General features: G+C 39.6%; 1 protein-coding gene across 6 annotated transcripts in view; it reads left to right on the top strand.

Moving 5' to 3' along the window:
- Positions 1 to 27,730, top strand: part of wdfy3 (WD repeat and FYVE domain containing 3) — a 400,898-nt gene that overhangs the window by 88,959 nt on the left and 284,209 nt on the right. For all 6 annotated transcript variants that reach the window (XM_060826089.1, XM_060826126.1, XM_060826116.1 and 3 more), the window contains exons 3-6: positions 5,339 to 5,462; positions 15,126 to 15,235; positions 19,228 to 19,389; positions 23,207 to 23,399. In XM_060826089.1, coding sequence (XP_060682072.1) covers positions 5,339 to 5,462; positions 15,126 to 15,235; positions 19,228 to 19,389; positions 23,207 to 23,399 — 589 coding nt within the window. The remainder of the gene's footprint in view (positions 1 to 5,338; positions 5,463 to 15,125; positions 15,236 to 19,227; positions 19,390 to 23,206; positions 23,400 to 27,730) is intronic.

Consider the following 27,730-nt stretch of genomic DNA (forward strand, 5'->3'; position numbering starts at 1 on the left):
AGTTTGCACGTTCTCCCTGTGTCTGCGTTGGTTTCCTCTGGGCACTCTGGTTTCCTCCCACACACCAAAGATATGCTGGTCAGGTTAATTGGTCATTCTAAAATGCCCATAGTGTTAGGTGCATTAGTCAGAGGGAAATGGATATGACTCTTCGGAGGGTCGGAGGGCCTGTATCCACACTGTAGGGAATCTAATCTAAACTAAGGTACTGACCTTTTTCTCATCTGCAAATTTACTAACTCATCCTTCTACATGCTCATCCAGGTCATTTATAAAAATGACAAACAGCAGTGGGTCTGAAAAAGATCCATGCAGTACACACTAGTAACTGAACTCCCCAAGATGAATATTTCCCATCAACCACCACTCCATCTTTCAGCTAGCCAATTTCTGATCCAAAGGCTAAATTGCCTTCAATCCCATGCCTCAGGAAATTTGTGCAGGAGCCTACCATGGAGAAACTTATCAAATGCCTTACTGAAATCCATATACAATACATCAACTACTTTACCTTCATCCGCCTGTTTGGTCACCATCTCAAAGAACTCAATCAGGTTTGTGAGGCACGATCTATCCTTCACAAAACTGTCTACAGGAGTAGTTCCAGAAGACGGGAGGATAACAAATGCTCTTCCCTTGTTCAAGAAGGGGAGTAGAGACAACCCTGGTAATTGTAGACCCGTGAGCCTTACTTGGATTGTGGGTAAAGTGTTGAAAAAGGTTATAACAGATAGGAATAAGTTGATTTGATTATAAATCCTGTCGAGATGATTATAAATCCTGTCGAGATGATTATAAATCCTGTCGAGATGATTATAAATCCTGTCGAGATGATTATAAATCCTATCTGTTATAACCTTTTTTCAACACTTTACCCACAACTGAAGTAAGGCTCACTCGTCTACAATTACTAGGGTCGTCTCTACTCCCCTTCTTGAACAAGGGAACAGCATTTGTTATCCTTCAGTCTTCTGGCACTACTCCTGTAGACAATGATGACATAAAGATCAAAGTCAAAGGCTCGGCAGTCTCCTCCCTGGCTTCCTAGAGAATCCTAGGATAAATCCCATCTGGCCCAGAGGATTTATCTATTTTCGCACTTTCCAGAATTTCTAACGCGACCTCCTTGTGAACCTCAATCCCATCTAGTCTAGTAAACTGTTTCTTAATATTCTCCTTGACGACATTGTCAGTTTTCATACTGAAAAAAGACAAAAAATATTCATTTAGCGCATTCCCTATCGCCTCCGACTCCACGTACAACTTCAAACTACAATCCTTGATTGGCCCTAATCCTTACTCTAGTCATTCTTTTATCCCTTACATACTGATAGAAAGCTCTAGGGTTTTCCCTGATCCTATTCATTGACAATTTCTCATGGCCTCTCATCGCTCGTCTTAGGTCTCTCTTTAGGTCTTTCCTGGCTATCTTGTAACTCTCAAGTGCCCTAACTGATCCTTCACATCTCATCCTAACAATAAACCGCCTTCTGCCTCTTGTTGTGAAACATGAAAGGGTTCAGAAAAGATATACACGGATATTGCTAGGGTTGGAGGATTTGAGCTGAAGGTGAGGCTGAATAGGTTGGGGCTGAAGGTGACCTTATTAGAGGTTTATAAAATCATGAGGGGCATGGATAGCATAAATAGACAAGGTCTTTTCCCTGGGGTGGGCGAGTCTAGAACTAGAGTGAAAAGATATAAAAGACACCTAAGGGACAACTTTTCCACACAGAGGGTGGTGAGTGTGTGGGATGAACTGCCAGCAGCATTTTAAAAAATGGCATCTGGATGTGTATATGAATAGGAAGGGTTTGGAGGGCTATGGGCTGGGTGCTAGCAAGTGGGACTGATTAGTTTCGGATATCTGGTCTGTATAGACGGGTTGGACCGAAGGATCTGTTTCCATGCTGTACATCTTTATAAAATCATGAGGGGCATGGATAGGATAAATAAACAAGGTCTTTTCCCTGGGATGAGGGAGTCCAGAACTAGAGGGCATAGGTTTAGGATGAGAGGGGAAATATATAAAAGGGACTTAAGGGGCAATTTTTTCACTCCGAAGGTGGTATGTATATGGAATGAGCTGCCAGATGAAGTGTTCGAGGCTGGTACAATTACAACATTTAAAAGTATCTGGATGGGTATATGAATAGGAAGGATTTAGAAGGATATAGGTCAAGTGCTGGCAAATGGGACTAGATTTATTTAGGATATCTGGTTGGTATGGATGAGTTGGACTGAAGGGTCTGTTACCGTGCTGTACGTGTCTCTGGCCCTATGACTCTATATAGAAAATGGTCCACGCATTTCAGGTCTTGCCAGTGGAGGGAGGTGTTGCATTGAGGGAGCTGGTTGGTAGAGAACCTTAATTTTCTGGGTTGTTTCTTGTATGCTTCAGCGAAGGAGCCAGCAATGACCTGACTCTTGTTTCTGCTAAACACACTGAAGTATCATCTGCACCCTGCAAGGTTTGCATGTCTTTTTAGTCTTAGATTAAGCATGACATATGTTCAGCAGTTTTCAGTTTTTGTGTATTATTTCCATACCCATTGGTAATTTGATTGGAGGTTTAGTAACATTTGAAATCCCAACTACATCTCCCTGACCCCCTCACCCAATATCCCCCACCCCAAACTCCCCCCAAAACTGTGACCAGACATTCCTAACCCAAACCAATCTCCCCAAGCCCAAATGAGAAGGCACTTTCTAGTCATGGGACCTGACTACTATCCCCACCTCTTCCCATACCTTCTCTTTCAATCGAGAACACTCACTCCCAGATTCCAGCCTGGGGAATGACCAGAATTATCCTTCCTCTCCTACCAATCTTGAGTTCTGGCACCCTATCTGAATACCTGCCATATTGTATCCTTTTATATAAGCTGTCAAAGTGGCTGTTTGTGTTGCTGAAGGTTTAAATAGTGAAATACAACAGCTGACTTCTGTGAAAACTCTTTCTGCATAGCAAACACTCCTCCTAACCCGCAAACGATCCTGCGCTCCGAGTGACCTGCCTGATTTGAAGCACATTCTACAATTTTGCAGCTGCAGTGATGAGAATCTAGTGTCAGATATGTGGAACGTCCTCTTAATGTAAAAAAAAGGAATGTAGGGGCAGTCAGAATGATTGTAGGTAAGCGTGCAACATGAGGCTCCTTGACTTCAAAAATACAAAATATGGCCTGATGTTTCTGCACTGTAACGTTCTGATATCGATGACCTATAATCTCTCTTAGAAAGGTCATATGTGTAGGCAGAAGTATGACACCTGGATGAAATAACTGGCTGGTGTTTAACTAGCTGATATGTTGTGACCAGTCCTTGAGTATGATCTCCAATACAATTACTGTCACATTACTTTATACATCCCATGTTAATTTATTTGTCATTTTTAAAAGTTCTAAGTTTCCCATATCCTTTTTAACATTCTGGATCAGACTCTTTACACTGTTCAGTGCTTTTTATCTTTTGGGAGCCAAAAACCAGCGCGTCACTTATATTGCAAAAGTAAATACTGCAGATGCTGAAAATCCAAAAGAAAGAAAAAATGATGAGCTACTTGAATCAGGAAGTATCAGAGAGAAGGTGAGTTATTGTTTCAGTTAGATGACCATCTTCAAAAATGATTTGTGATTTTGGCTGACTAGAGTGTTGTACAGTGATCACAGCTTCTTCTGACTAGAACTTTTGTTTCAATGCTGTTCAGCATTCTTTTGCCTTTGTGGATAGTTTTGGGCAGAATACTGAATACTGTGTGCAATGAAATTTTTGAGGACTCTTTAGTTTACCTGTTGCATTAGCCCCATTCAGAATAATTGTTTCGGCCACTTCTGAATACAGTGTACGGTTCTTTTTTTACATCTGTAATAAATTTGATATACTGGAAATGTACATACAGCTATAGTTTGGCTAACTCATTCTGCAATTTGAGTTTGTTCCTATAATGTTGCACTCAATTTGTTATCTGCATACTGACTGCATTTCCATCACATTTTTGAATCTAAGTCATCAGGTGTGTACTTGACTCCCACCCCGATGTAACTTTTTTAACAATTAAAAGTTTTTCACTCTTCAGCCAAATTCTTTTCCATTCCCATAAAAGATTACCTTGACTCTCAAAAAATCAGAACTTATCTAACAGACATTTGAGAGATGTTTTTGAAGTCGAGCTGTTACATGTTGCAGACTTGCCTGTAATTTACATTGATTTCCACCTTCATGAAGAAGGTGAGAAATTTGGTCACCTAGGATCTACCTTTCAGAATTTATATCAACTGCCATTGCTAGATTATTGTTATAGAGATTTTCCAGGTTACTAACAGTAAAGATAATCCTCAACTTCACTTCTGATGATTAGTTCTATTATTTAACGTGAAACTAAGATGGGTTGGTATTGGCCTGTTGAGCTTCCTGCAGTTCTGTGACTCCCTAATAATTATTGTCAATGGTTTACCAATCTCTTTAGTCTTCCTGTAGACCTCTGTATTAACATCTATCCTCTGAATTTATTATTTTGGCCCTATTTAATCTGTTCACCATTTATTGTCAGAAGTCACTGCAGGATGATTGAGGGCTGTTGATTGTTGAAATGGGAGTAAATAGTCTTTCAAAGAGGGCAGAAAATTGCAGAAGTCGTTATGGGAAAGTCAAGTTGAGCTAAATGTAAGGTTAAATATAATGTCAAATGATGTCACTTTTTCAATAATTTGGCTATAAAAAGTTACTTGGACTACTAAAAGAAATTTAAACAAAAACTGCTGGAAATATTCAACAGATCACTCAGCTATGGGGAGAAAAGGAATTGATGATTCAGTATGACTTTTAAAAATCAATTAAAAGACTGCTCAGCTGGAATTCAAAGGATAGACAATGTCTCATTGCATTTCCTTAGAAATACATTCAGTACAAAAAGTAGTAGTAAGTATTTATTTATATTTGTTTTAACTGTTTAATTGAAATAATACATATAAGCAATGTGAGGAAATGATGAACTACACTATTGAAATGCTCGGAAGTAAAGCCATTAAATGCCTTTGGCAAATGATGAAATTTAGACAGAAACTGCTACAAAATAATTTGAAAAGGACATTTAAAAAATTAAGGTGGTGTTTGTCTTGTTAAGTTTTATACAAGTATCCTAGTTCGCAAATATGTAAATCACGGTATAAGTAAATTGTCAGCCGATTGATTGGTATCTGGACAAATATGGCAACAAACGTTGTATGTAACTAAGGATGGAGACTAATAATAGAAAAATTAATGCTGCCAGTTTTAGCACCAATGTTTGCTGTAAGTTTTTATTGATTCGTATGTATTATTTTTGTTCACTTTTAAGGTATTTGGAAATGCTCCTCCTGGCACCATGATGGAGAAATTTTCAGATCTCTTGCAGTTTGCTGCCCAGGTATCGCGTTTAATGGTGACTGAAATTAGGAGAAGAGCCTCGAACAAATCCACAGGTATGGGATATCTGGATGTTGGATGGAATAATATGCCAATATTTGATAATGTTCAGAACACAATACTAATTATTCATGTGACAGCATGTACCAAGTTAAATAACTTATCGGTAGTTACCTTCAATAACACTTAAAATCATAGCTGCATTGAATTCTTAATCATTTCCTGATGAAAATGATAGGTACAATACACTACCTTATTGTTAATTTTCATTTAAGATATCGTACAAGTTACAGGTATTAGATTAGAACAGTTTACTTGCTCTTGGGTTGATGATATTCCATTACAAATCTAGTATGAATGCAACAGGGTGAGATTGAGATCCTGATGAACTGAGTCTCAGCTAAGAAAGTGGACTTCCCAGCTGAATGTTTCCTCAGTCAAAGCCTGAGTATCCACAGTGGGTTGCCATATCAATTAAGAATAAAATTGCTGAACACCGCCTCTGTCAATATCTGGAACTGAAGGTGTTAAAATTTTTCGTTTCTTTGTATTCTCATACACAGAACTCAGTTGGCATTGGTCAGTACACTGAATATAGGCTTTAGGATGTCACGTTGCAGCTATATAGGACATTTTGGTTCGGTAACTTTTGGAATACTGCATCCAGTTCTGGCCTCCCTACTGTAGGAAAGTTGTTGTTAAACCTGAAAGGGTTCAGAAAAGCTTTACAAGGATGTTGCCGGGTTGGAGGGTTTGAGCTATCGGAGGAAGCTGAATATTTTCCCTGGACTGTCAGAGGCTGAGGAGTGACCTTATAGAAGTTTATAAAACCATGAGGGGCATGGATAGGATAAATAGATAGGGAGGGCATAGGTTTAAGGTGAGAGGGATAAAATACGAAAGGTACCCAAGGGCAACGTTTTCACGCAGTGGGAGGTGCCTGTATGGAATGAGCTGCCAGAGGGGCATGGTGGAGACTGGCACAATTGCAACAGTTAAAAGGCATCTGCATGGGTACTTGAATACGAAGGGTTTAGAGGGACTTTGGGCAAATGATGGCAGATGAGACCAGATTAATTTAGGATACGTGGTTGGTGCAGACGAGTTGGAACGAAGCGTGCTGTTTCTGTGCTGTACAACTCTTATGTACAAAACTTGTCAGGCAAGCAAGATGTGCACTGATGACACAGGCAACAATGAAATTATTTAAATCAGGAAACGCCTGCTATCTCAAGCCGGATCTAGCAATTCTGTTTCATCTAAGAGTAGATTTTTATATCTCAGCTTAAATGGACTGGTTATGAGGTCTTGCAAATTAGAATACATTTATCAGTTGCGATTTTTAGCTTAGATTGACAACAGTTTATAATTTTGTGCCTGTGGAAATGTTTCAAGCCTGGAGTATGACAGTTAAAATGTAAAAGATTTGCACCACTCCCCCCCCCCCTCAATTCACTGTTGCCTATGTTGCATGTCAAAATCATTGCAAGTATCAAACTAAACTTCTGGTAATTTAGGAGCAAATTACTGGAGATGCTGGAATGTGTACTGAATGCTGGCAATCACAGCAGGTCAGACCACATTCATGAAGAGAGAACAAGCTAACATTTCAAATCTAGGTAACTTCAGAGATAAAGTAAGTAATTTTCTACATGTTGGGAGCGCTGTTTGGAAGCCAGCTTCAAATTAGTGATATCCAGATCAACAATCTAGCTTTTTACACTTCTCCATCACCATTCTTGTAAACCTTGCTTGCAGCATTGTATTTATCAATGAGCAGAAAATCTTCAATTTGTTTCCCCTTCCACCCTTCATAGTCCTCGTTTAATCAACTGGTTCTGATTGTCTGTCTAATATATTGCATGTGAAGTTCCCCTACATGTAAGGTTTTGCACTCTTGGTCAATTTTCAAGGTTTTTCAAAAGTTTGCTGTGATGTAGTATTTGGTGCTGAATTCCCAAAGAGTACTTATGGTCAATTATGCAGTAATTGTGTAGCATTTATAAAAATAAATACATTTTTAATGTCTTTATGATCACTGTCGACAGTATACACCAGATCATGGTCTGACAGTTGTGCAGGCTAAGGATCATTTTGCCTGCAAGAATTTGGAACAAAGGGTCTGTTTCCATGCTGTATAACTCTATAACTATAATAAACTCCTGAGCTCCACTCTCTCTTTGTTTTCAAATGCTTCCATGACCTTACCTTTTCCTATTTCTGCTTCAGCTTTAGTTTCCTACAAGGGTGCTATGCTCCTCCAAATCTTGCTGCTTGAGCAGCTTTGATTTTAATTTCTCTTTCCAACATTGGTGTCTCTGCCTTTAGCTTTGAAACAAAAGATGTGTGCAATTTTACTATTGTTGTTCCTGTTTTTGATGCATTAACTCTGTGCACATCCAACCACTTTAAGTGGGCATCCACAATGACTAAGAACCTAAGAAGGGGCGGCACAGTGGCTCAATGGTTAGCACTGCTGCCTCACAATGCCAGCGACCTGGGTTTGATTCCCGCCTCTGGCAACTGTGTGGAGTTTGCGCATGCTCCTGGTGTCTGCGTGGATTTCCTCCAGGTGTTCTTGGTTTCCTCCCACAATCCAAATATGTGCAGGTCAGGTGGATTGGTCATGCTAAATTGCCCGTAGTGTTAGGTGCATCTGTCAGGGGTAGATATAGGGTAGGGGAATGGGTTTGGGTTGGTTACTCTTCGGAGGGTTAGTATGGATTTGTTGGGCCAAATGGCCTGTCTCCATACTGTAGGGAATCTAATCTAATCTAAAAGGACCCGCATAGTTGATGTGTAACTAAGTCCAGGGTTTATCCAGCTACTCTCTCGAATGTGAGGGAGCTGCTGGTGGTCTTTGTCCTTGTTGGCCTTCTGGTGTTTTCCCCACTAACGCAAATATGTTTGTATCCAAAACTGGCCACTAGACATAACGTTTCACCAAGATCATTTTTTTTTGTAAACCCCTGGATGACTCTGGAGTTCAGCCAGTATCTCACGGCAACCTTTGCTCGGGAAAATCACTCTTGCTTCCCATAATAATATGCTGCCCTCCATTGTGATCTGGTCTCTCCAGGTCCAAAGGGTTTCAATTCTGATTGTGACAGCCCCTTGGCCTCCCCCATCACCACTGGCTGTTTGTTTTGAAAAGACTGGATGTTTCTCGTCCAAAGTGTGACGTTGTCTGCTGTGACCAGAAACGTGTCCACAAAATATAAAACTATTACTGACTCTCCCAGTGGGGGCACCATTGCTGGTGGATCTGCCAACAGGAAGCAGCTCAATGCATCCACATTTGTTGCTTGGCTTCCCAGACGGTGTTCCAACTTGTATATGCACTTGGTATTAAAGCCCACTGCTGAGCTCTGCCTGAAGCTACGGATGGCACTGCCTTGTCCTCTTTAAGTAGACCAAACAAAGTTTGCGGTGCCTTGTTATTGCAAATTTATGTCTGTAAAAGTACTGATGGAGCTTCCTGACTCCAAATATGACTGCCAAACCATCCTCCTTTACCTGGGCATATTTACATTCTGCATTAATCAAAGTTATGGATGCATATGCTACTGGGCATTCCTCTCCATTGGGCTACCTATGAGCTAATACTGCCTTGATGCCATGCGGGGAGATATCAAATGTCAATATCAGTTCTCACTTGGGATCATATTGTGCCAAGATCTTCAAGGATGATAGCTGTTTCTTTACTTCACTCAAAGCTACGGCTTGGCTGTGAGACCATTTCCAAAGCTGACCCTTTTAAGATTTGATATAAAAATGCCAGGATGGAAGCCAATTATGATGAACTTTTTCTGTAGTAATTGACGAGCCCAAGGAAAGCTCTAAGCTCCAGTTATGGATGTGGCAGCTGGGGCTCCTTTGATCACCCTCACTTTATCTTCCAACAAGTGTTACCCGGTCTTGTTGACTCTGTCGCCCAAGTAAGTCACTTGGGGTGCCAGGAACATGCATTTTTCCCTTCTAAGGCATATGCCCAACTGGGAGAAAGGTCTGTGGACCATATCCAAGTGCTCCTTATTGGTCTTCCCTGTTATTCGCACATCCAGATAAATGACGACCTGGGGTAGACCTTGTAAAATTGCACAGGCTGATAGCCAAATGGCAGTCTTGCATATTGGTACAAAGCCTTATGAATACTAATTGTAGTATTCTTACAGGAATCTTTATCTAATTGCAATTACAAGTACGCATAGTTCAAGCCGAGTTTTGCGAAGAAACAGTCTTCCTGACAGTTTTGCATATAAATCTTGTATGCAAGGGATTAGGTATTTATCTTGCTCTGAAAAGTGGTTTGTTTTTTAAAATCCCCATAACGGTGAGCCGACCTGTCAGACTTCACAATCAGTATAATTGGTGCTGCTTATTCCACAAATTGGGATGGTTTGATGATTCCTTCATTTTTCCAGCCTTCTGATTTCTGCCTCTACTTTTGTCCATAAAGCAGATGGCACTGGGCAGGCCTTGCAGAATCGTGGAATTGCTTCCTGGTCAACATGTAAGGTTGCTTTGGCTCCTTTGGTCCCTAGACCTTCCTGAAAAAATTCTGGGTATGTAATTCGGATTTCACTCAGCACCCATTTTCTAGTAAAAATGTTGAGCCAATCTAGGTGAATCCTTCTCCACCAATTTTGTCCGCTCAAGCTTGGGCCCACAGCTTTTACTACAATCAGTGATAGCTGAACCAGTTACTTCTCATAAGAGACTGGAATTGAAGTTGTACTCTTAATATGTAAAAGTTTCCTGGTATGGGTTCTCAGTTTAGCCAAGATGTTGTGCAAACTTGAGGGTTGGAGTCCAGGGTGAATTGTAAGGACTGATTCTGTGATCACTGAAACAGCCATAGCAGTATTGACATCCATTTGAAGTAGGTGGCCGTCTAACCAGACTTTTGTGTTGCTTGATTCTGATTTGGATGTTGCTAAGCAATTTAACTATTCCAAACCAGATGTAGATGGATTTTCCACTCTCCTGGGTATAGACCAATGAGTTCTCTTACTCAGTTTAGATCTAGTGGGACTCCTTTGCTGTCTTTCGTTTGCATGCCACCGACAACAACAACAATGGGTTGTCTGCCTTGATTCTGAAGAATGGTTTTAATTGTTAGGCCAAAGTGTGGCTTTGTTTTGAGATTTTGTTGTGGGCTGACCTAGAAGGCCCTCTGTTCAGGATATGTCCTGAGTGTTGCTATGCAACTGCCTTCACTCAAGTGGTGTTCCAATCTCTCAAATTGCTGAGTAAAACCAATAGCATCTTAAGAGTTGGAGGAAGCTTGCGGTCATATTATTCCTTAACTAAATCAATCAGCTCTTGAAAGGTTTTAGTATCTGCTGCCTCAAGGAAAATTGGGCTTCTAATAACTGAAAATAATGCGAGTTCACAAGCTGTCAGGAGAATTACAAGTTGCTTTTCATCTGCTCGATGTCATTTACGTGGGAAAAAAAACGCATTCTTGACATATACTGGGCTCAGTTTTCAACAGCAGAATCAAATGAGTCACACTTCCCAAATAACGGCATGATGCCAGAAATGTTCACCAGACTCAAAGATAGCTGTTGTGAGCAAATTTCTTCAGGAGTATGCTCTTGTTGCCACTAAAATAACTCCACAAAGGCCAGTATCCTGTCACCAAGTCATTCTTTATTTCCAGGTGGAACATCCTTGACACTGATCCAGCTCCCTCAGAACTAGCTGAGAGTGAACAGGGTATCTGACATTTTTTTTCATCTGTTAACCAGTGCTTTTTGATTAGGGCTGTTAATCTGGTCCAGTTATGGAACTCAGAATGTCCACCTGGCTGCCCTTATAACAGGCTCTATAGGGAGTATTCTTTCACATTGTGTTTTATAGATGGTGGATAGGTTTTAGGAGTCGGTAGGTGAGTTACTCATAGGATCCCTAGTCTCTGACCTGCTCTTGTTACCCCATTATTTGTATGGCTAGTCCACTTCACTCTCAGGTTAATGATAACCTCAGGATGTTGAAAGTTAGTCATTCAGTGATGTTAATGCCATGAAATGGACAAGAAGTGACACTTGTGTATCATGAAAGTTACTTATCACTTGTCAGTGCCAGTGTTGATATTGTCAGGTCATGCTGTATTTGGATATAAACTGAGGTCAGTCATTCCAGTCATTGAACATGGATGAATGAATTCCTCAGGATATATTCTAGGCCCAACCACCTTCAGCTGCTTCATCAATGACCTCCCCTACATCATAATGTCAAAAACACAGCTGTTCACTGATAATTGCGCAATATTCACCACCATTTTAAAAGGAAACATCACCACTATGGACCAGAAGTAGGCAGGTGGGACTATTTTATTTTGGAATTATGTTTGGCATGGACTGGTTAGACCGAAGGGTCTGTCTCTGTGCTGTCTTCCTCTGACACCGCCTGGGATTGCTCCCCGAGTAGTTCCTTCTCGTGTATTGGTTTCCCATTTGTAGTCATTCCATTTTGAGTTTCGAGCAGCCTTTCAAAATCCATCCTCTGTAGAATCCATCCCCTGGCAAGAAATCCCAGGCAGTGTTGTTTCTTTTGAAAAGCAAAGAATACGGTCAGCTAAGGACAAAAGGTAAGTTAGGAAGACCAGGCAATCCTATCAAAAGGAAATAGTTGTTATGCCCATGTAATTGTGCCTGTGAATTTATGAAGAAATGGATACTCTACTTTTAAAAAAGCTGAATTGAAAATGAATAGTTTGCCTTAAAGCAAGATGAAGTCAAGGGAGTCAGCTAAGCTCCATTCTCTAGGAGAAAGTGAGGACTGCAGATGCTGGAGTCCTGATGAAGGGCTAAATCCGAAACTTTGACTCTCTTTGACAGATGCTGTCTGACCAGCTATGCTTTTTTTCAGCACCACACTTCATTGACCCATAAAGAGACAGCAAGCTAACGTTTCAAGTCTAAATGACTCTTCATGAGAGCTTCTACAGGGGATGGATTTTGAAAGGCTGCTCGAAACTCAACTCAAAATGGAATGATTACCAATGGGAAACCAATACACGAGAAGGAACTACTTGGGGAGCAATCCCAGGCGGTGTCAGAGGAAGACAGCACAGAGACAGACCCTTCGGTCTAACCAGTCCATGCCAAACATAATTCCAAAATAGTCCCACCTGCCTACTTCTGGTCCATAGTGGTGATGTTTCCTTTTAAAATGGGGCAACTTTTTCACGCAGAGGGTGATCCATGTTTGGAATGAGCTGCCAGAGGAAGTGGTGCAGGCTGGTATAATTACAACATTTAAAAGGCATCTATATAGGTATAGGAATAGGAAAGGTTTAGGAGGGATATGGACTAAGTGCTGGCAAATGGGACTAGATTAGTTTAGTATATCTGTCAGCATGGATGAGTTGGACTGAAGGGTCTGTTCCTGAAGAAGTGCTCAGGCCCGAAACGTCGACTCTCCTGCTCCTTGGATGCTGCCTGACCTGCTGCGCTTTTCCAGCAACACATTTTCAGCTCTAATCTCCATTCTCTGCCAATATATATAAAACTACCCAAGGGTGGGGATAAAAACCAAATGAACTGTAGATAATGTATATCAGAAACAAAAGCAGGAGTTGCTGGAAAAGCTCAGCAGATCTGGCAGCATCTGTGCAGAGAAATTGGTGTTAACGTTTTGGGTCTGGTGTCCCTTCCTCAGCTGGTGGAGCTAGCCTGTTTGGCTGGACAGGAAATTAAAATGTAAACAATTATTTTGGGACATTCCAATGGAGAAACATTTTAAAATAGAATAAAGAGAGGGTAAAGATTCAAAAGGGACCTGAGGGGAAACGTTTTTGCACAGAGATTGGTGCGTCTATGGAACAAGCTGCCAGAGGAAGTGGTAGAGGCCAATATAATTCCAACATTTGGATTGGTACATGAATAGAAAAGATTTAGACTTGGCCCATCGCAGGCAAATACCACTAATTTAGTTTTGGAAACTTGATAGTCATGGATGAGTTAGGCCAAACGGCCTGTTTCCATGCTATATGATTAAAGCTGTAGTCCAAACCCTGATGGCAACTGATGACAACCCAGACTTTGCAGCTAAAGAGATCACCAAAGTTATATAGTAAACTGACAAAATTCAACTGTGAGGATAAAGGTTATTCGTTTGCATCTTGAAAGCACTTAAAAACCAGTTAGTTTAGTAACAAAGGGGCCGCAGGAGACAATATCCCAACCAGCAAAGGACAATATCCTGTCTAGCAGGCAAAGAGGTGATGTTAAACTTGTACTTGCAAGTTTTACAGAATCATACCATTTCTTCATTAGAGGGTTTGGGTCACTGGGGAATGTGCATGGAGTTCAGGGGTAAATCTGGTGAGATCACCTCTAATCCAAAGTTGGGGACTTTTACAGAGGATGCCTTATGTCTGACAGTTCATTAGAAGTTTGAACTTCTTAAGCACCTCTAATTGGGTTAGATTGGTCGAGACTTCCACAAGATCTTAAAACTTGACTCCTGTTTCCACTTCAGCAAATATCTCCTTACCAGGAGATTTGGCCCTCCTGTCTTGGGGTTCAGTTTAATGTTGCATACTAATTTTTACTCATAGCTCTCTTGCATCCTGTATTAGCTTTTCAACTTTTTATGCATTACTTGATCTGATATTCCGACTTATTTACCACGTCTTGCTTCTGATCTGTGTCACAAGCATTCTTTTTCAGTTTTTGTTCTACTTTAGTATCCCATAGCACTTATTATTTGGATGCTCTTCCAAGGAAGGTGAAGAACTGATTAATTGTTCTAACTATAATATAAGAAATATCATCAAATGGAAACCACATGCATGTACAGAAGTATTGTACATCTGCAAAAAAAGTTAGTGTGGGTAGAGTATGAGTGAAAGTAGTGTGATATTGTTTAAGCATTAACATGCGGTGTCTTTTCTTTTAACGAAAGACTATTGATGCCTTATTGAACTAATAGTAACATAAATAGAACGAACAGATGAAATTACAGACTTGAAATAAGTGGATCCCAATGGAGACTTTTTTGATACCTTCACGTTACCTAACCTTCCTGATGAAAAGGGAGACTGGCAACCATCATAATTCCACGCCCTTGCCAAGGTTGCTATCTAACAACTTTTGAGGAGCTATTCTTTGAGATTTTCTTTCCTTTTGGGAGTTTGATAGAATCTGCTAGAGTTTATCCATTTACGTTTCCAAATGAAGTTACCACCTAAGAAATTGTGACTCCATATCTGCATCTGTCAGACAATAATGCAGATCAGTGACACTTAGATTTTGACATTTCATTTAAATATTTTCATTGGAAAATGAAAAGGCATATAGGTTTCTGGTGTGTATTTTGTTTGTCATAACCACATCAGATATGTGAGCAAACTATTGTCATTGTACCTTCCAGAAAATTAAAGTTGTGATGTCAATGCACTAGTTTTATGCTGCTCTCTGTTCAATACTGTACTGTAATAGAACAACAAGATACTTCACTATTTATTCTTTCCCATAAAGGTTCAATATTTTTATCCTTACGTTACTTTAAAATCTTGTGCTAAGTCTGTGTACAGCAAAGGGCTATATAATTGTGGTGTTTTATTTCTAGAATTTGTATTTGTGGTGTTTTTGACAGTATAAATCATTTTGTCAGTGTAATTATCAAACTGTTGGGTCATCCTGTGCCCAGTTTTTAATGTGCTCCTTGCCACAGTATGTCTATTTATGATTTTCTTCTGTCAACAGAGGCAGCTAGTCGTGCCATTGTCCAATTTCTGGAGATTAATCAAAGTGAAGAATCAAGCAGAGGCTGGATGCTTCTCACTACTATCAACTTACTTGCATCTTCTGGGCAGGTTAGTTGAAACGAAACCTTAGGCATGCTTGGTGTATTAGCTAGCATGGCTGGGTCTTCAAGGTGTTTCAATTAAGTACGAATCCTACAAAATTGTGTTCATTGTTTGCTAACTCCTGAACGTGCACAGTATTGTGGTTTGCTTGATAGGTATTTGCAATTCCATTGTTTGTGAAGCAGAATTACAAAATATCATTTCATGTTATACTGTTTTACTCTGAGTTAAGTTTTGTTTTTATACTGAGATCTCTAACTTAATGCTGAGACAAAATGGGAAACAACATCTTGTAATTGTCTTTCTACTCCTGTTCTCTTTAAACTTTGTTGTGTCCAATCAATTCTTTCAAGTTACGGTCCATTTTTTTAAAGTGAGGATGTATGCATTCTCACATCATTGTTTGCATGGCATCTTTGAGGGTGTTGAGCTGTCACACTCCAGCAAAACTTAGTGGGAACTTTGCTGTCCATTAATCTTTAATTCTTTATGCCTCATTGTTTTAAATTTATTCTCTGTCACCTGTCTTGAATTTTTATTTTCATCTGAGTGAGTAACTTTTTTTTTAATTAGTGAAAAGCACATTTGTTTTGAGCTAAATCTGTGCCACATTGCACTGAATTAAAACTACAATAGCAGTGATTTGTGAATTATTACGAAGGTTTTTTTCCCCCAGCTCAATTTTCTTAACAGACTTCATGCATGGATTGTTGTCCTAATCAGAAAGGGAAGGTTTTGCAATTGTATTGATGTGCAATCTTAGTGTACAACCCATCTTCAAAATTACAATCTGGAGTCCGAGTTGGGCCTGGGTTGAATGGATATTGAAGAAATGGACCTGCACCAAGGCAGCTTTGGCAGTTCTGACGTCTGGAGACAATAGGGAACTTTAATACACTGCAAGAGTAGTGCTGAAAGAATATTCTTGATGCTGGAGAGGTCCAGAACCAGGGGTCACAATCTAAAGTTACAGACTGAGATGAAGAGTAATTTCTTACCCAGAGTGCTGAGCCTGTGGAATTTCCTACCATAGAGCAATCGAGGCCAAAACATAATGATTTCAAGAAGAAATTGGGTATATCACTTTGGGCTTAAGAGATCAACACATATGGGGGAAAGCATGAATATGCTATTGAACATGTTATTAGCCATGATCATCATGATTAGAGGAGTAAGCTTGAAGGGCTGAATGGGTTACTTGTGCCCCTATTTTCTATGTTTTTATTGTGAAGTGGTGGGAGTTAACAGTAAAACAAAAGTTAATTGCACTCAGTGTTTCACACATATGTAATATCAGATTGAAGACCTGAGGTTTGAAAGTGAGAATGGTGTAAACCTTAAGAGGATAAAGACTGAAATGGGCTGACCTTTGACAGCTGAAATTTGATGTGGAGAGGTGTGAAATGATGCATTTTGACAAGAAAGACGAAGAGAAACAATATGAAATAAAAAGTACAATTGTAAAAGAAATTCAGGAGCAGAAAGATCTGAGATATGTGTATAATCATTGAATGTGGCAGGGCAGGCTGCGAAATTGGTTGATAATTCATTCGTGATTCTGTGCAGGGACAATTGTGCACGCAAGGCAACTACTTTCCATTTGTAGGAATGATTTATGGATGAATGCGATGGGAATGACATCATGCAATGCTGGTCAAAGTCGGAAGTCTCATGATACCAGATAATCCAATAGGTTTATTTGAAATTGCAAGCTTTTGGAGTGCTGCTCCTTCATCGGGTGAAATTAGAAAGAGTGCATATTCTCAGCCTGTGCTTAGACCACAACTATGAGACAATGCAACGTAACTACAGCACCTATATGCACATTAAGAACAGGAAACTTAAGAAGCTCAGCATCACCAACGGTAGTAACTAAGCTGCTCCCTGTACCACGGTGAAACTGGTACCTCCGGAGGGAAGCCCATCATCAACTTGTCTGACCTCGCCCTTCAACCAGACAAAATAGAAGTTCTTAGCCGAGGTCTCAATTTCTGCCCCAATACCAAAACTGATCCCGTTGGTTTCGTGGCAGACACTGAGGAGTTCATCAGGCGAATGAGGCTCCAGTAATTATTCTACAAACCCCAAGGTGTCAGCAGTAAGCCCAATGAGACAACTGGTGAACTGGAACAGTTGGCAGGGAGATCCACAGTACAGCAACCAAAGAAGAAAGAGTCGAATTGGACCACTCTTGGAAGGTTGCTGCTCTAGGCCTGATATGTATCTAAAACTGTCAGGAGATGCATCAGTACCAGATTTGTCAGCCACGCTCATAAGATAGCCAAGAACATCACCCAAGCAAAAGGCAACTCCTTCAGTGCTTTCAAGACCAACTGAAACATGGTCATCAAGCTATCAGACAAAGGAGGAGCCATCGTCTTGCAGAATATAAATAACGGACTACCGCAAAGAAGTGTACTGAAACTGAACAACCAGGGACACTATAGATAATTACCTGCCGATCAAACCAAAGAATACACCCAACAACTCAGCAGACTGATCAAGACCTTTTAGCCAGACCTTCAGTGTATCTTATGTGCTCTCATCCCATGTACTACTTGCATAGGAGACTACTGCTGCCTTCAGAAGAATGCCTGAAACAAGGTGTGTTGGCTATGGAACCCTGTATGAGAACCTTTGTCTATGTTGATGGCATCTTGAAACCCATTCTAAAAGGAACTCCCAGTTTCTATTGCGACACTTCAGACTTCTTATAGAAACTCAGAATTCAGCTGACGAAACTAGTGATTTCAAATAAACCTGTTGGACTGTGACCTGGTGTCGAGTGACTTATGACTTTGTCTAACAGTCCAACACCAGCACCTCCCACGTCTTGCTATTATGGTTGAAGAGGTATCAATGAAAATATACCCTAATTGAACTCCTATCAAAGTAGGCATAAAGATATCGAGGACTGAGACTGCACGTTTCTTTAAAAATGAAAGAGGAAATGAAAAGGCAACTGAGATTTTGAATTTTATGCAAATTGGCATTAAATGTAAAACCAGGATTAAGGGTTTGGGGTGGTGTAAGAGATGCTATAGATGTTGGTGAGGGATTCCAAATAAAGATTATTGTTTTGAAAACAACCAAGTGGTTAAAAAGTCCTGGTACAAAGCATTTTTCACATCTTGCCAATTCTGCAAAATGTCCATTAACTAAATATTTTTGTTTTCTGTCCCTTGGCCAGCCATCTATTAATTTAGTTCTACTTTAAATACCACAAACAAAATTATGAAAATCAAGAAAGGTAGTTGAGTTGGAGAAAAATAAATTTGTTTTTTTTTTGCGTATTGTTAAATTTATTTGAACGAATTGCTTGACTGAAGGGAGGGTATTTCCCCAACCAAAGAGAAAATCAAATGACAAGCGGAATCTTTTCTAATATATACTTAATATATAATAGAAAAAAGTTTTCCTAAAATGCGAATTTTTTTTATTTCAACCTTTTTAATCAGCATGTTTTTCAGTGTGTTTCGCTGGAAAGGGGTGGTTGTGTTGGCGGTATAAATTTGCAATAAAGTTGCCTTCATGCAAAAGGGGTAGATGTTGAGAGACCATGATTAGTGCCAGAAATCTGTTGTCAGAAACTAACCTTGGAAGTGAGGCATAGATAGAAGCTCCAGTGGAAAAGTTATCAATTACAAAGTATGAGCTTTAATTTTTTTAAAGATTTTTGCAATAGATGGGTTGTTGAATTTATTGAATGAGAACCACATCCAGTGGGTGACCAGCAAGAGACGATTCATTCATGTTCAGTCCAATTTCGTTGTTCTTCTCTTTAAAATGGAATACTATCTGTTTGACCCATGTGATAGCTGATGAACGAACAGGCTCCTTTGAGAGAATTAAGTGGATGAGACCTTAGACCTATGATTTGGTTGAGTGCTTTTAGCTTTACTGCTTATAATTGCGCTTTGAGGTGTTTGATTTTCTGCCAGATCACAATGCTATTAAATGTAAATTAAAAATCTTTTTTTTTGTTTCATTAATAACAGAAGACTGTGGACTATATGACGACAATGTCTTTGCCTTCCACTCTGGTTAAATGCCTCTATCTATTCTTCGATCTCCCACATGTGCCTGATGCACCTGGAGGGGCACAGACAGATTTACCACTTAGTGAACGGCGGGCACTGTTGCAGAAGGTGTTTGTACAGGTGAAAAATGATTGTGTTTGAATCTACTTAGCATTTTTCCCGATACTCCATCATGACGTCACTGTAAATGGTTTCACCCATTGCTAAGCTAGCTATCCATCAGCTCTGTACTTAACAAATTAAGAGGTGCTCACGGGAGGGAATTGCTCTGCTCACACCATGTTAATTCAGTGCTATTATAATTACACAGCTCTTCATAGATTTTTTTTTTCTCTCTGCCTGATTGCTTTTTACTACTCATCTTAATGAAAAGATTTCTCTTTCGAGACGTTCCATCTTGGAGAAGGCTTCAGGCCAATCCACATTCAACAGCCTGCTCTGAAACCTCTGCTTACACTTTGACAGCAAACTTAACCACAGCAGTTGAGGCAATTCATAGCATTCTCATACTTTAAATAAAATGAGTTGGGAGACCATGTTGAGGCTGTACAGGATGTTGGGTAGGGCACTTTTGGAATACTGTGTTCAATTCTGGTATCCTGCTACAGGAAGGATGTTGTGAAACGTGAAAGGGTTCAGAAAAGATCTACAAGAATGTTGCCAGGATTGGAGGGTTTGAGTTGTAGGGAAAAGCTGGATGGGCTCTGGGTATTTTCCCTGTAGCATCGGAGGTTGAGGGGTGACCTTTTTATAGAAGTTTATAAAATCGTAAGGAGCATAACCAAGGTCATTTTCCCAGGCTAGCAGAGCACAAAACCAGAGGCATCGATTTAAAGTGAGTGCGGAAAGATATAAAAGGGACCTAAGGGACGACAACTTCATGCAGAGTTGGTGTGTGTATTGAATGAGCTGCCAGGAGGAAGTGGTCGAGTCTAGTACAATTACACTATTTAAAAGGCATCTGGAAGGGTTAAATAGGGATGGTTTAGAGGGCAATCGCTCAAATGCTGGCAAATGGGACTAAATGTCTAGTCAGCACGGATGAGTTGGACTGTAAGGTCGGTTTCCATGCGGTACACCTCTAGGACCCTAAGACAACCTACAATTGTCATTATAGAAAAGGTTGTTTCATCCTGAGGTTTTTTTTAGGAATCTCAGGATCCATTTCTACAAATTTGCCAAAAGCTTTCCTGGGGTTCTGCTCTGTGTACCAAGTTTTGTTGAAATTCATACATTAGATTTTGAGATGTATTGCTTACAGACTAACACAAACTATTACCCCTATTCAACTTCAGTGTGGAGGTCATTAACAGTCTGATCTGAGTTGAACAGTATTCTTTAATTGATTTTGTTTTAAAAGAAAGGTCATGTTCAACTTGCAGCATAATTCTATTTCTCTCTTCATAACTGCTGCCAGATCTGTTAAGTTCCTGCAGCAATTTGTTTTTATTTCAGATTCTGAGCTTTTCAATATTGCTTTTTTGATTCTTAAGCGATGGTCGCAACACAATAATGACTGACTGACTTATGTGGCATAATCAACACAATGCCGCCTCCCAAGACACTTCATAGAAGTGTTATGAAACAAAGTTTGGTTCTGAGCCACATAAAGGAAGATTGGGTTGATTTTTGTGGATGTTTGAGTTTCTTGCTCAACCATTAGAGAAGCCAGCATAAAGGAGGACTGCAATGAATTAAAGGGGAACACAAGATAGAGATATGAAAAGGCATAAGGGAATTTCAGAGCTTGGGGCTAAGGTATCTGAAAGCACAGCTATGAATGATAGAGCAATTATGAAAGGGAATGTACAAGAGGCCTAAATTAGAGGGATATGTTTGAGTCTGGGTTGCAGGCTATTGCAGCAACATAAGGGCAAGACAACAGAGGGACTTCAAACAAACATGAGAATTGTAAACTTAAGATAGCTTAGCCATGAGCGAACATAGGTCAATGGAACAGGGGTGATGGAGTTGAGAGGAGCAACAGAGTTTTGAATATCCTCAACTTTATGGAGAGTAGAAAGTAGGAGACCAGCCAAGTGCAATGTATTCAAATCTGGAGTTGACAAAAGCACCAATGGAATTTTCAGTAGTAGATAAGCTGAGGATGGTCATTTGGTGGATGTTAGAAGTGGAAATTGGTCGTCTTAGTGATGGCACAGATTCGAGGTTGAAACTCTTCTCAGGATCAAATAGGATACCAGTTAGAAATAAGCATGAGAATCGCAAGCTTACCATGTGCTTTATCTATTTTAAATGCATTTCCATGCTAAACACGATGTCGTGCTCTGATTTTTCTAACGTTGTATTAGGGAAGCTAAATGGATTGACATGAATCAAAGATAGAAAATGTGATGATTAGACTGGTTCTAATATCTCAAAATCATCTGAGAATTTTCTATTGTTTTGGATAGTGATGTGTAAATTGGTTTCTCCCCTTAAACTTTAAATGCATCTATTTATGAACCCAACAAAGGTCAGCCAACTTTTCAGAAAGCTTTGTCAATCTATATTTGAGAAAGATTTATACCATCATTCTGGTGTAGAAGTGAATTTCAGTCAGATGCGGAAGTAACAGTACTAACCATTTCCACACCACCATCAGCGCAGTCCAGTTTTGCACCTTAAATGAAACTGTGATAATTTTTCCACAGAATTGTGTAGAAAGTTAAAATTGTGTTCAAACAATATTTGTATTTGCAGCAGTTCTTCAAGCAGCATTGCCAGTGACAATCTCCTGCTTTTTCTTCATACTCTTGCACACTATTTCTATGCAAATAATCATCAACTTCTCTCTTGAATGCCTCAAGTTCTTGGGAAAGTTTGAAGAGCTAGCGCTCATCAATGTGCTACATTTCCAGGTGTTTCTCTTGTACAAAATAATGTAGAATAGCATTTTCTTTGTAGAATCAAAAAAACTGCCAGATATTGGTTGGATCTGCTTAACTTCAAAGATATCTGGGAAGCAGTTATGACTGAAAGTAGGCACTGCTGGCTTGTTTTTTTACCTGAGATCTTATAAATCAGTTAGTTTGTGTTTTGGTCAAACCTATCATTTCAACACTGCTGCAGCACCTGGAATACTATCAACCTTAGTCCAAAATGAGTGCTGCTAATTATTAAAGTAATAAGCAAATTGTGTTTTATTAATGACTGTGGTACGACTTGAATAAAGGTATAATTAAAAAAAAGTCCCATGATTGTGAGTGATAATTTGATGATTGCTGAATTACTCAGCTTTTCAGCATTCATAAAGCAATTGTTCAGAAAAATTAACAGTTGTATGAAGGTTGACAATGACCAATATTATATAAAATTCAATTTATAATATTTTTAGAATACGGTGTACAATTCTGGTAGCCCTTCTCTAGGAAACTTGTTGTTAAACCTGAGAGGATGCTGAAAAGATTTACAAGGACTGGGACTGAAGGGTTTCAGTTGTTGGGAGAGGCTGAATTGGCGAGAGCTTTTTTCCCTGGAATGTTGGAGGTTGTTGGGTTGACCTTCTAGAGGTTTAGAAAGTCATGAGGAGCATAGATAGGGTTAGTAATCAAGTTTTTTTTCCTGTGTGTGGGGTGGGGGGTGAGTAGGGAAGGTGCCAAAAGTAGAGGGCATTGGTTTAAGCTGAGGAGGGGAAAATTTAAAAAGGAATGAAGGGGTAACTTTTCCATGCAGAGGGTGGTGCGTGCCCGGATCGAGCTGCCAGAGGAAGTGTGGAAACGGGTGTAATTTCATCGTTTAAAAAGCATCTGGATGGCTAGATGAATAGGAAGGGTCTACAGGGATATGGCCAAATGCTATTAAATGGGACTATGTCAGATTGGGATGTCTGTTCGGCACAGACCGAAATTGGACTGAAGGGTCTGTTTCTGTGCTGTATGACTTTAAATGGCCACTAATTTGACATTTTAGTTTACAACTTATTTTTTACTGGTAGATTTTGGTGAAACTTTGCAAGTATGTGTCACCAGCAGAAGAGCTAGCCCAGAAAGATGACCTCCAGCTTCTGTTCAGTGCTATAACCTCTTGGTGTCCTCCACATAATATCCTCTGGAGAAAAAGTGCAGGAGAGGTACTAATGACCATATCTCGCCATGGACTCAGTCTCAATGTTGTCAAGTATATACATGGTAGGTACTTGCAACTTACTTATGTTATACATTGCAATTGCTTTTCTGCTGACAGCAAGAGTTTTGACTGTCAAAAATCTTTTAAAATTTTCAGAAGAAAGCCATTTAACATGCTAGTGCCACCAGCCATTTAGAGCTGTTTGTTAATTTTATCCCATTTTTATTCCATTGCTTTTTCTCATTGACTCTTAACTGAGCTTTTTCTTAAATATTATAATTTACTAAGTTTCAGTTGCTGCTTAAAATACTTTCTATTTTGGACGACCATGTGCATAAGAAAAGTCTTTAATTTCCTCTTTTACGCTCCTTTTGCTTATTCTTCCTGCGAATTATGCTTACTGTTAGCATAATTCTGGCACAAGTTGGTTGTCCAGTCTTTCCTCGTAGGTCAGCCTGCCCATCTCAGGTTTTAGTTGAGTCAACTTTCTTTGAGCTGCCTCTAGTGCATTTACGTCTTTCCTTAAATAAGGTGACGTTACAGCACAGTACTCCAGATGCAGTCTTACCAGTGCCCTGTGCAATGAAGTAGAACTTTCCTGCTGTTATATTCCGTTCCCCTTACAAGAAATGATAACATTCTGTTAACTTTATTACTTTCTATTGCTACATAGTAGATTTTTGTGTTTCAGGCATAAGGGGACACCGATTCATCTACATCTTGAAGCTCTGGAATCTCATAACATTTTGATAACATGATTTTTTTTATTCTTCCAGCCAAAAATAGGCAACTTCACATTCTCCCACATTATACCTCCACTTGTCACATCTTTGGCCACTCACTAAATCTACCTATATCATTTGGCAATGCCTTTGTTTCTCTTCAACTGTACTTTTCTACCTATCTTACTGTCGTTGACCAATTAGCAACTGTACCTTTTTTGTTTCTTCTAAATCATTTATATAAATTGTAAACAACCAAGGTTCCAGCACTGATCCTTCGGGCACACCATTTGTTACATGTTGCTAAACCAATCTGAACGATGACTATTTACACAGACGCACTGCTTTCTGTTTGCCAGCCAACCTTCTGTTCCTACCAATATGCTTCACCCTACATTATAGGTTTTATTTTTCCATAATCTCTGATCTGGCCTTCTATCAAATACCTTCTGGAAACTTAAGTACACTGAATTCACCAGTTCCCCTTCATCAGCAGCATATCTTTTGAAATAACTCAGATTGGTTAATCTTTATTTCCTGTTTACAAAACGATGCTAACCGCTTTATTGCCTTGAATGTATCAAAGTGTCCTGCTATAACTTTAATGATAGCTTTGGGCATTTTCCCTATGATAGATGTTATGCTGACTGGTCTTTAGTTTCCTGCTTTCTGTCTTCCCTTTTTGAATAAGGGCAGGAGTAAGCAATTCAGCCCCTCAAGTTCTTTGGTACAATCGTGGCTAATCTTATCTTGGTCTCAACTCCACTTTCTTGCTTGCTTTCTATAACCTTACAATCATGACTAATTTAAAAATTTGCATTTTTCCTCTTTAAATTTACTCAATGTCCTGGCATCCAATGCAGTTGGGAGTAGGGAATTCCTTAGATCTCAGGACCCTTTAAGAGAAGTAGTTTCTCCTCATCTATATTTTGAATCTGCTACCCCTTATCCTAAAACTCTGTTATTCTAGATTTTCTAACAAGAGGAAACGTCATTTCTAAGTCTACTTTGTCCCTGTAGCAACTAGTATGCCTCAAATGCCTCCCGTTCTTCTACTCTCCAGGATTCAGGCCTAAACTGGACATATCTCTTCATAAAACAAACCCATCACCTTTAGAATCAATGTAGTGAATCTTTTTTGAACTGCCTGCAACGCAACTACGTCCTTCCTCCAGTAAGGGGACCAAAACTGCTACTGCAATTACACTAATGCCTTGCACAGTTAGAACAACATGTCCCTACTTTTATATAATATTCCTTTAGAATAAATGCCAAAATTTTATTTGCCCTCCTTATTACCTAGTGGGGGTATAACTGCTTACTAACTTTTTGCAATTTGTGCATGAGAACACCCAGATCCCTTTACACCAAAGCACTCTGAAATTTCTCCCCATTCAAATAATGAGTTGCCTTTACATTCTTCCAACCAAAAAGGTTAACCTCACATTTATCCACTAAACTCCACCTGCCAAATTTTGACCCATTCATCTAACATATCCATATTCATTTGTCATTTTCATACTATTTTATTGCTACCTACTTCCCCACCTAGTTTAGTATCATCTGGAAATTTGGCTATTGCACCTTCTATCCCCACGTCCAAGTAATGAATCTAGATTGTAAATAGTTGGGGCCTGTGCACTGAACATCTTACCATCCAGAGTTACTAATTCATCTCACTTCTCTGCTTTTGTGTTGGTTAGTGAATCCTCTATCCAAGCTAATCAATTACCCCACCCTCATGTGACCTTACCTTGTGTATTAACCGTTTGTATGACACCTTATTAAATGTCTTCTGGGAGTTCAGATATACATTTACAGGATCCACATTATCCACTTTGCTTGTTGCATCTTCGAAGAGCTCTAGCAAAGTAGTCACCACAATTTACCTTTCTTAAAGCTGTAATGACTGAGAGATTGTGTTTTGTTGTGGTTCTGTACGCCAAGCTGGGATTTTGTGTTGCAGATGAGGTGACATCCTCAGTGCTTGCGTGCCTCCAGTTAACGCTTCTGTGGTGTTTCCTCCGGCATTTGTAGTGGTTTGTCTCTGCTACTTCCGGTTGTCAGTTCTAGGAAACATCACAGAAGCGCTTCACAGGAGGCTCCCAAGCACTGAGGATGTTATCTAGACAGGGGACTAAACGCCTGCAACACAAATTCCCAGCTCGGCGAACAGAACCACAACAACAAGCACCCAAGCTACAAATCTTCTCACAAAGATTGTGTTTTGACTTTCCAAGTGTCCTGTTACTCGTTCCTTAATAATGGATTTTAACAATTTACCAATGATACATTCAACTAAGTGGTCTGTACTGCCTATTTCTACCTCCCTCCTTTGATGAATAAGGAGGTTATTTTAGCGTTTTTGAAACCACTGAAGCTTTTCCCACATCTAGGAAATTTTGGAATATTAGTACAGTGGACCCACTCTGTCTGCTACCACTTGCATTAAGACCCAAGGATCCAGGCCATTAGGCAACAGATTGCTCAGTACCTTTTCTCTAGTAGTGATAATTTTCCTACATTCCTGCCTTTCTCTAATCGCTATTATTTGTTACAATTGGGATGGTACTATGTCCTCAACCGTGAAAACTTGAGGCAGACTATTGATTTAGTATCTCTGCTATTTGCGTTCCCTACTATGAATTCCCCAGTCTCATCCTCTGATGGATTAACGTTTACTTACTGTCTGTCTTTATAGACATACAGAAGTGCTTGCTATCTGTTTTATATTTTTAGTTTTTTTGGTCTTTAAACATTTTCTATCCTGCCATTGGTCTTTGCAATAGAGTGTGCCCTTAGTTCTTTTCTTTATATTATCTTTAACTTCCTTTCTTATCCCTCTTTTACAATCTTAAATTTGGTATTTTCCAAACTAATGGCACCGTCTTCCCCCAATCTAGGTTAAAATGAGGGTCTATCAGGACCTGGGCTTTATCCGCCTGCAGCTTCAACAACTTGCCCTGATCACTTTTCTAGTGTTTGTGATTCTCATGAATTCCTCCTTCCATTTATTTCTTGATGTCTCCTGTTCCTGGGATGTTACTTGATTCCTCTATTGTACTTCATAACATGTTATAGCATTGAAAAGAATATTTTTCAGCCTTTTGTACCTATACAGAATGTGCTGTCCAATTACCCACACTCCCCTATCTGCTTTTTCCTTCTAACCAAGCAATTGTTTCCACATTAAATATTTATCCAGTTGCTTTTTAAAAATCCACTCTGGTCCTCCAGCCTTTCGATGGATTTGAGGTCATAATTCACAATATAAAAATAAATTCTCATGTTACCTCTGGCTGCTTTGCCAATTACTATAAATCTGTATTTTCTTGCAACTTGCATATCTATTGCAACTTTTCCTCTTTTAACCAGCTCCATTGAATCTTTGCATTAAGGAGAACAAACTCATTTTCTCTAGATATTCCACATAACTGAAGATTTTGCATTGCTATTATCTGGTTAATTTCTCCGAAACATAGGAATTATAAGCAAGAATAGGCCCCTTAGCTTTTTAGAGCCTGTTTCACCATTTGGTATGATCATGGCTGCTCATCCAAGTTTTCTCACTTCTTTCAGGGCGCTGTGTTGTTCTGAATATCCATATGGACCTGAGTTATTCCAATTTCTTTGTGAGATATGTCGAACGTTCCTTGTTGCAGTCCAGTTGG

Source organism: Hemiscyllium ocellatum, chromosome 1, assembly GCF_020745735.1.
Source record: "Hemiscyllium ocellatum isolate sHemOce1 chromosome 1, sHemOce1.pat.X.cur, whole genome shotgun sequence".
Lineage (NCBI taxonomy): Eukaryota > Metazoa > Chordata > Chondrichthyes > Orectolobiformes > Hemiscylliidae > Hemiscyllium > Hemiscyllium ocellatum.